This window comes from Pantherophis guttatus, chromosome 3, assembly GCF_059756535.1.
Source record: "Pantherophis guttatus breed Tessera chromosome 3, ASM5975653v1, whole genome shotgun sequence".
Taxonomy (NCBI): domain Eukaryota; kingdom Metazoa; phylum Chordata; class Lepidosauria; order Squamata; family Colubridae; genus Pantherophis; species Pantherophis guttatus.
The window spans coordinates 67,303,299-67,313,736 of NC_142065.1; the positions used below are offsets into that span (position 1 = coordinate 67,303,299).

Consider the following 10,438-nt stretch of genomic DNA (forward strand, 5'->3'; position numbering starts at 1 on the left):
CCACCCCTTTTAAAGTTGCCCAGGTTGAGACACACTGATAATGAACTAAGAGCTGCCATAAGAAATTGGTAAAATTAAGCCAGAAGAAATGTGATTAAAATCTGGGTTTATTGCTGAAGATAATATAAAACAGTAAAATTTATATTTGAGGCTTATATGTTGCTTTACAAAATTATGCATAGAGTAATCATTTTGTTGCTTTGAATGTCATATAATTTCTTCTACTTACATTATACTTTTTACAAATTCATTTTAGGGTCAGTGTAAATCAGCCAGGATTCAGGAGCATGAAGAAAAGTTAATTGTATCTGCATGGTATAACCAGGTGAGTTACTGTATTTGTGCACATGGGAAAGTTTTTAGTAAACATGGGTGAAATCCAAATATATTCTACTGATGGAGGCAGCTTCCTGTGACAGATTTTGCAATCCACATCCTGCAGTCCTAATGCGCCCCCAAATACGATTTCCTAACCTTGTACAGCAGATTTTAAGAAGCTTCTGGAAGCCACGGGGTGGAGGAGCATCTAAGTATTCAAGCACAATTCTGTCCAAGTGAAGTATTGGGTTGTATTATTATTTTCAGAATCAAATAGATCTGATACGATTAAAATTTATTGAAATGATGGTTTTTCTCTGGGATCCTTGTGACTACTTGCAGTTTGTTTTTCTTTGCAGAGCTCCCTACTAGATCACGTTATTTTATTTGGGTCTATGTTTGCTCTACAACAGGAATCTCCAAACTTGGTAGCTTTAAAACTTGTGGTCTACAACTCCCAGAATTTCCCAACCAGCCATGCTGGGGAATTCTGGGAGTTGAAGTCCACAAGTCTTAAACTTGCCAAGTTTTGAAACTCCTGCTCTATAGAATTAGTCATGGATCTTTCTGGAAGGTCCTAGTTTTTGAGTGACACAGCAGCATAATTGCCTTTGAATTCTTCTTCCTAAGTAAAAGTCTTAATTTTTACATAACATTTTATTTGATTTTTAATGTTATTCATCTTCTCAGCTATTCTTGACCTCAGTATTGTTGTTTGTTCTCCCATAGCAGATACTGAGCATTCAACTTAATAGCCTTTAGGCCTCTAAGTCTCCTGCAAGGGTGGGTGGGGTGGGGTGAAATAACATCAAAAAATGTGCTACCTATTTTGTTGCCAAAGTGGTGGTGTGATCTGAAATGGGCTGGATGCCACAACTTGTGAGTTTTATAGACTGTCCATCCCTGCAGTACTAGAATCTATATTCGTCATCTATATTTGTCATATAGGCTTCATTCAGTAGCCATATTCCAAATGTGATACTGAGCTGTTTCTGGAAATTATTCCAGGATTAACATGCATAATTTGTGGATCAATTGTATAGCATATCATCTGTGCATGTTTAATGCCTGTTTACTATGCCAGATATTAAATATATCTCTTCAATAAGCCAGGAAAAAAGAAAATAATGTATGCAATAATAACAACAACAACAACAACAACTTTATTGTCATTGTATGGGTATACATAGTATACCCATACAATGAAATTCACTTAACACCCAAAGACCAAAACACATATCAATCCCCAAACACACTCCCATCCACCACAAATTCCCCACCCCTAAACCACCCAAATATCCACATAAAAAAACCAAGTAATACTGTCCAACAGCTCACTGATGGTGGCCCTTTAGTTCATTGTTGAGTGCAATTATAGCTCTGGGATAGAACCTATTCAGAAAACGTGTGGTCCGAGTTTTAATTGTTCTGTATGTTCTGCCAGAATGCAACAGTCCAAAAAGATAATTTAGCAATACAGTAGAAGTCAGCCATCATAAGTATTAGCTTTGTTTGAGATTGAATGAAGAGCATCATGGATTTAAGTAGTTTATTCTGTTTCCTTTCAGAGTTTAGCATTTTATAAACTAGGAATGGAATCCAGACTTCTCAGTGGGAATACCGTCTACAGGGATGGTCATTCGTACCCACCTGCACAGTCTTTCCTTGCTCAACAACGGCGACTGACCAACAGCCGAAGGAATCTCTCTGTTAAAGCACCACCTACATCGTCAGATTAAGTCATAGAAGATAGTCTACCCTAAAGTGTCCTTAATTTATTTTATTATTCCTGTTTTAAAATGTCAGACAAAGAATAAACTATGATGCAGGACATCAGCTGTTTTACAAATGGGATCTATATGCTGCTAAATCTAATTTAGCCAGATGATAAGAAACAAGAAACATTTAATGTTTCCTTTGGGATTCTAAAAAAATTGGAGATATGTTTAAAAGCACAGTTCTTAAAGGAATTATATTTGTTGTCATTCTATATTGTACTGTATATAAATATGTGTAAACTGTCATCGTATTTAAAGTTCTACTTAAAAGATCTCACTCCAGGTTAATCACTGGTTTTAATAAGAATATTTTTCATTTAGTGGTATGTCTACACAGTTCTTTTTCTTTAAAATTAGTTTATTCTTCAATAAGAATGGTTTTCATTAGTAATGAGTGTACACAGTTCTTTTTATTTAATGTTAGTTTATTATTTAAATAACAACTAAAACTGGAAAATTCACGAATATTCTTCAAGATTCGTGGCAAGCAATTCCTCCCATATTCCCAAAAGTAGAGTGAAATAATTGATTTAATCAGTAAAGCTGTTATCCTCTTGAGTTCTCCCCAAGCCCTTCTTCCATTCAGCAAAAAGGAATTAGATTTAGAATAACGTCATTATTATTTTATTACATAAGGATGTTTTTTTCTTAATAGTTGAGTTTGTTTTGGAGGTTAGTTTTTAAAAACCATGACACAAATATTACAAAGATAAGAGGAGAAACTTCAAACACATGAGCTGAAGGGAGGAAATGTACGTTTGCTTTCAAAAACTTTAAATTTTCCATTTAAAGAAAATGCACATATTCAAATTAAACACAATGGAAGAGGTGTTGAAATTATTCTATTTGAAATTGAACTATAATGCAATACAATCTTGAACTCATACTTGAATTCAAGTAAAATGAAGCCTATATGCTGGGATTTTTTAATAATGTTTTTTTGTATTGTGGGGCACCAAATTTATAATTAAAATTGTAGTGATAGTTTTTCTATTTTTGCATTTTAAAACTGGCTTGAGCAAATAACTTCAATATCAAATGGTTTTGTATAGATACAATACCATAAGCCTGAGTGCAGGTGGTCCTCAGTGAGGGTAATTAGGACTGGAATTTTTGTTTTTTAAGTGATATCATAGAGTGCAATGTCATATGACTGTGCCACTTTATGATGGTGGTTCCCACACTGGCTTTTCCATTGACTTTGCTTATAAGACGCTGGTAGGGAAGATTGCATATCGTGATTACATGACAGCAGGATGCTGCAGTAAGAAATCCAAGCCAGTTGCCGAGCACCCAGATTGTGAGCATGTGACCACAAGGGCACTGCAATAACTGGAACTTCAAAGACTGGTTGTAACTGCCACTCATTTAGCACTGTTGCAAATTCTAGTGGTCACTGAATGAATGGTCATTTGGACCATTTTTGTTTCATTTTAAACAGAATAAAATTGATAGCATTGCAACAGGTATAACGACTCAGGAATAAATCTTGATGAATTCAGTGGCATTTATTTTCAAACAAGTACATATACAATTGCAAGTATATGTATTGTCAAAGAATTTCATTCCCCCCCCCTCCCCCAGTTTATAGTTCTCAGCGTTTTATATGTTTGTTGATTGTCTCTTGGGTTTTGTTCTTTGGTTGCATTCTATTTTCTTCTTTGGGGTTTGATAGTTCTCAGAGGCTGTTTCATTCCTTATACTAGCCAACATGCACTAGATTAGACCACAATCTTGCTTGAATAAGTTCCAGTCACAGTAATGTGTGTTGGGGAGACAAAACATGATTACTGTTGGTAAATAGAGTTGTACCTAATTTCAAGAATGTAGAGAAATATTAAAAACTTGAAGTTCATCTTACTGGAGGCAAGAAAATTAAAATATTTATGACTGAATATCATCAAAAGCAAGTTGCATTAACCAGTTGAACTAGATAATGGTCTGATAGTTATGTTTTGACCAGTATAGTTCTGCTGCTTAACTATTTCAGTTTGCAAATCTTTGTATTAAAGAACCAGGAAAAACCTAGCTTTTTAGTAGTTCAGAATTACATCTTTACTGTAACTTGATTCAAAAGCATAGTTTTATAGAAGCAAACTAATTTTTTATTTTTAAAAAATCCATGTAATAGAAAACTTGAGTTTATTAGCAGGAAAAAATCCAAATTAGGTAGCTTAATAAATATAATTATTGCTGCCCCTAAAAATATTTCTTTTTCTTTTGATATAATGTCTCACCTTTTCATCTGCAATAGATCTAGAATATAATTCCTCAAGATAAATTCAAATATTTATGGATGGAAAAAATAGTTAACCAGTTCTCAGTTTTAATCTTGCTAAAGAGATAGCAATACTCTCAGTCATGTTTAGCTTGTAATCCTAAACTAGTTTAATATTATCAAATGTCTGTGATTTTGTAGCTCTGTCTTCCTAATTGCTTCATTTTATAAGAATTGACATAAAATGTGATACTTTTCAACTGTGATATTACTGAAATTATTGCTAAAAATAATTAAATATGCATGTAGACTGTAAACTGTACATATCCTGGACTGGATTGTGCAGCCTTGCAGAATGTGGGTGCCTCACACTTCGATATACATATACATATGTGTTTTTCTCCACATTCAACAATAACAAATAACTTTTAGGATATTACAGTTTATTCTTCTGAATATTGGGGATGATAAAATGTAAGTCTGGGGACAGTCCTTTGGGGACAGTCCTCTTGGCAACTGAATTTGGAGTTGCCTTTTTGGTACAGCACTTATTTCAAAATATAAACTACCTCCTTTGAATAATCTAATTTAAATAACTGATCAAAGCAATTGAATCCAGAATTTTATACCTCTTTCTTAGTTAGCAAAGCAAAAATGAAACCAATTGGAATCTTTTTAAATTGATTATACAAATTCACTCTTTTTTTAAATGTGAATTTATGTCACTAGTACTATTTCCCATAATATAGAATATTTAACTGCGGTGGTACTTAGCTATGTGTTCTCTGTATTGATTATGTGAATATTTTCATTAGATTCCAAAATACATGCTGGTATAAATTATACATTGACATTCTGGTTATATATACACAATGGGTTATTTTACTTATATAAAGAGATTACATTTTCAAACAGAAATTTTCTTTTAGACTTCTATCTCATTTGACTAAAGCAGTTCTTAGAATCAATGAAAAGCTTAACTTAAAGGCTAATGTTTTTTATTAAGAGGAAATATGTTTTTATCCAGTAAGTATTTGCTTGGGATGACATACCTTTAAGCACTACTAATTTTTTTCTTTTAAGTAGTAAATCTGAGATATTTTTAGTTAGACTTAACCAGGTTCTAATGCGTATGATACATGCTTGTGTCTGTGCAAAGAAAATGAACTGTACAGAAATAGTATAAAAATAATTTGCACTACTTTGTAAACATGGTTTTATTCTTCAAGATGTTTTATATTCCCATTAAAATTGACAATATTATGCTCTTTTATTATTTTATGTTGTACTTGTAATCAAATGTGTGTTGTCAAACCAGGTGCATAGTCCTAACAACTGTAGCATACATTTACCACAAATTTAATTAGTTCTCAAAGTCAGGAGGAAGACGAGAAAATATGATGACAAAAAAAGAAGAAGAGCAATGCTAATATATATAAATCCCTCAGATTCTTTTAATTCATTTTCTAAAATGCAGTTGATTTATGAGGTAAAAGTTTGGGTCAGTTGAATGTAATTGAATTGGATTTTTTCTTATTGCCTGAATGGATAAAAGTCACAAAGCATCCTGCTTAGAGTCATTGAAGCTACTGAGCCCTCCTGTCGCATCAAGGAGACAATCTCCTGGTACTAAGATCATCTAAAAATATAATCATCTTTCTTCCTACCAAATTAAAAAGATGCTCCTATCCCTATACCTCCCACATGGTTAAATATAAGAGACATATCGGAAAATAAAATAAAAGCTAGACCCCAATTGGGACCAAGTATGCCTAAAATTCATACGTTCATTCAAAGCTGCTGCCTAGATGTATGAATTTCAGTTTTGTTCTCTGCACTCAAATTATTTCTATGCTATTCCAAAAGGAATTACTAAACTAGAGAAATTCTTACCACAGAATAAAACAATAGAAAATTCTAAACTATATTATTCTAGAGCAGTATTGTCACCTCAACTACTTTTTCAGACTCGAGGCTTCCTTTGAACGTGATTGCCAAAACTTGAGTACATAGGTTAGCACCCTTTTGAACTGGGAAATCCTTAAAAGTAGTATGAGGCCAAAAACCATCAGTGGAATCAAAAAGCAAAGAATATACCTCACCCTCCCTCAACAAACAAAATGTAAAAGTCAAGTATGAAGATGCACTGATGGAATCTTAACAATATCCATTTTCTATTAACAAAAGGTGTACATCTGCATGAATAGTTAGTAGTTTAGCCATCTATGAGATAATTTCTCATAGTAAAATATTGTGCACTGGGACAAAAGTGCAATAAAAGAACATTGAGTTCTATATATTAGAGAGGTAAATTGTGCAACTTGAGGGTTAGTGTAATCCAGAGGTGTCAAACTTGTGGTGTCGTGACATATTGGGACTTTTTCCCCCTTTGCTAAACTGGGCGGGGGCGGGCCAGCATGTGACGCATCCGGCCTGCGGGCCACGAGTTTTGACACCCCTGGTGTAATTGCATCAAATATTGATGTGCTGTATTGCAGCTTCAGAGAACAATCCACCAGGTTCAAGATACCTTTGGACGGTCAGACCAGTTATTGCCCAGGAGGGGTGGGCAACTATGGCCTGTTTATGACCCGTAGACTTCCAACTCCAAGAATTCCTGAAGCAGCATGGGAGTTGAAGTCCACAGGACATAAGAGGACCATAGTTGCCTATACCTGGGCACAGCATATTGGCACAGGAAAATTAGCAAAGCATTTGGGAATGCTCAAGATTTGTAGTTGGGATTTATATTGTTATTCTTCATTATTAATGGGAGAAAGTGGCTGCAGCTGCTATTTTATTACCACATTTTCTATGCTTTATGACTTGGGCTTCTTAATATACTGTTCCTTGCTAAGAACTAATTATGAAACTAGGGATAGAAAAGCAGCATGCAGATTTAAATATGAATGGATAAATTTTTAATTTTGCAATCTAGGCAATCTATTATAACAATTGTTGCTTCAGAATGAATGTTCTTTAGTGCAGCTGGGACATTAATCTCCAGAATTAACTAATAACATACTTTTAAGAGTTTTATTCCCAATTTTTACAGACCCTTTGCTAAACAACAAACACAAAACTAAAAACTAAATCTCTCTTATTCATCATGCCCCAGATTTAGGAACAGAAACTAGTTTGAGACAAGAATTACAACTTTTTATTTGAAATGTTTATTGTCCCTGAATAATTTTGTCTTTAAAAATGTAGATATTCTCTGAACTGGAACAATTAGAATTGTTTCCTTAATGGAGATATCCCAAGGATTTGTGTGAAATAATGTAGCTAGGTTGAACCCCAGAATCCCCAAATGAATATGATGCAAAAGAACAGGGCTCTCTAAACTTGCCAAACTTTTAAGACTTGTGGACTTCAACTCCAAAAATTCTGGGAGTTGAAATCCACAAATTTAAAAGTTGTCAAGTTTGGAGACTCTTGCAATAGAACAACCAGAAAGCAACTGGTGGTGATTCAACAACAAGAAATCCAGAATCTGGGAGGACCTATTCCTGTAGGAGCTTACCAAGGCAGGCACTGGCCATTGAAGTCTCCTTTATTTTATTATTTTTCTTTTTTAATTGTTTTTATTTTATATTGTGTTTTTTTGTACTTGTAAGCTGCCTTGAATCTCCATGTCCAAGTAGGCGGCAATATAAAATTTCTAAGTAAATAAAAAGAAAAAAAAATCATGCCAAAATTTTATCACTATGTCCAATTTATGTTATCCTTTCCTAGTTCAAAATAAAATATTATCCATAGATTATTATGGAGTCCTTGATACTCTCTGAGCTTGGTGGTTTTCTTGCAGATGTTTCTTTACCAAACTAGTAGCATCAGCAGTCCTAGAAGAGAGTTGGGTTTGTTATTTTTATATACTAGTTACTTGCCCTGTCAGTGTTGGTAAGAGTGTTTTTGATAGTTTGTTGATTAGTCTGTTTACCAATACCATAACAGTGATGGGTTTCAAATTTTTTTACTATCGGTTCTGTGGTCATGGTTTTGTGGCATGGCAGGGGAAGGATACTGCAAAATCCCCATTTCCTCCCAATCAGCTGGGGCTCGGGAGGCAGAGAATAGATGGGGGCGGGGCCAGGCAAAGGTGGTATTTACCGGTTCTCCGAACTACTCAAAATTTCCACTACTGGTTCTCCAGAACTGGTCACAACCTGCTGAAACCCACCTCTGCATAAGTATCGGCTATCCATAGAATATCTTCTATATCTGGAAAGAAATGTTATATAGCTGATTTTAATTGCAGAAGAAGCTGTAGTTAATCAGGATGTAAATTAAAGATCTTTTATCCCCATGTTTAATTCTGAAAAACACCAGCCCGATGCATCCAACCAGCATTTAAAAGCTAGACATGGCTATGCTGATGGAGGGAACTCATTTCTTGTGAATTATAGGGCCTTTGTCACATTGGTTAGCAAGCAATATGCTTTGTCAAAAGAAGATGGGGCAGAAGGACTTCCCCATTGCACTTTTTATATCCATTCAGGTCTTATTCCAAAGTTTTTCTTGAGATTTGAGTTTAAGTTTTCCAGTAAACTGGTTGCTTGTCCCTATTTTTTCCTAAATGGATGTTTTGTCAAAATTTGAATATCTTATGTAGTCTCTAAATGTCCTTATTTTCTTGCATATAACTGTCGCTCCTAGCACATTGTTTTTAATTCAACAGTCTTTAGGAAGTACTTTTTTAAGCTTTCTGAAAGTTAAAGAACAATTAGCCATTAAATCATGCTACTTAGGGTACAGTTCTATGCATGTTTACGCAGTCGTAAATCTCACTGCGGTCAATGGACCTTACTCTCAGAGAAATGTGTACACTGGATTGCAGTAAACAATTCTCTTATTGCGGAATAAAATGTTGCTTTACAATGTGGAAGTAATGCCCCCTTGTGGTTTAAATCTGCACCTATGGCACTTTTGTCATGGAAACAACTGGTTGAATTTCTCCCATGTTATTTGTTACGTGTACCAAATTAATAATAAACATGATTATAGATAGGTACTAAAAATAAGGTACATTTGAATACAAAATAGCAAGGTGGTTACAAATTTTGATTTAATAGAATTAAATGTAATATTTTCTTTAAATCTAAATATTTAAACTAAAGTAGGGTTGTTTTCATACCAAAGGAAACTCAAGGTTTATCCATATGTGGCTAAGTAAAGAAACTAAAAATCTTAATTTCTTGCAAATTTGGAATGAAGCAAAATATGTCTAATTTTATAAACAGCTTACATATTTTTCTTATGCTCTTATTGCTGCAAACCAACCAGTTTTGTCACTCAAATCTAAACTGCACATACTATTATTACATGATAGCAAACAGATAAAGAAAAAGAGAGCTGTTGTCCTGAGTCCTGAACCTTTACAGAAATACTAGGTATGAAATCAGAATACAAATGCATAGCATTGAATCATTTATAAAAAGAAAGCATCTCGCTTAGCAATGACATGTAATTTATAGAGCAGTATTTCTCAATCCTGGCAACTTTAAGATGTCTGGACTTTCATTCCCAGGATCCCCCAGTCAGCCAGGCTGTTCTAAAGTAATACACTTTCATTCTTTTGCTGCCTTTAGAGCGACCCATTGTTGAGTGAAGAGGAAACTTCTCAAATGGACAAGAAGACATGCATCAAAAGAAAGGGCTGGGATGAACGCCATGTCTCCAACTATATATAGCGGAGGGGAAACATAAGACTCTCTGGTTACATGGGATCCACACATCTAACAGTGCTCAGGCCAATTCTGCAAGATTGATTTACAAGAGACAGCATTAACTTAAGCATTGACTGTTTAAAGTTAGGGCTATCAAATCTGAACTGAAAAAGCTGGCTGACCAGCAGATGGCAGTATAGTGGCTTTTCTTTGCTGCCATTTAATGGTTATCAGAAGTCTGGCAGTTCTGGTTTTGATAGCCCTACCCAGCCTGAGTCTAGAAGGATTGGATTTTTGCATTCATAGGTCATATTTGAACATCAAGATCATTCTAAACTAAGCCGGCATGAGAGATGAGAGTAGGCAGCATTCTTCTTGCGTGTATAACAGCCAGATTGGGGCTAAAATGCCATCCGTTCCAGCTACATAAAAATCTAATTGGAGAGCCAGAGTTATTC

At 34.6% G+C, this 10,438-nt stretch overlaps 1 protein-coding gene across 1 annotated transcript in view; it reads left to right on the plus strand.

Moving 5' to 3' along the window:
- The window catches only part of HOOK1 (hook microtubule tethering protein 1), a 35,363-nt gene extending 29,786 nt beyond the window's left edge, over positions 1-5,577 (plus strand). Inside the window, exons 21-22 of the mRNA XM_034415200.3 lie at positions 257-325; positions 1,887-5,577. Coding sequence (XP_034271091.1) covers positions 257-325; positions 1,887-2,057 — 240 coding nt within the window. The 3' untranslated portion in view covers positions 2,058-5,577. The remainder of the gene's footprint in view (positions 1-256; positions 326-1,886) is intronic.
- The last annotated feature ends 4,861 nt before the right edge of the window (positions 5,578-10,438 follow it).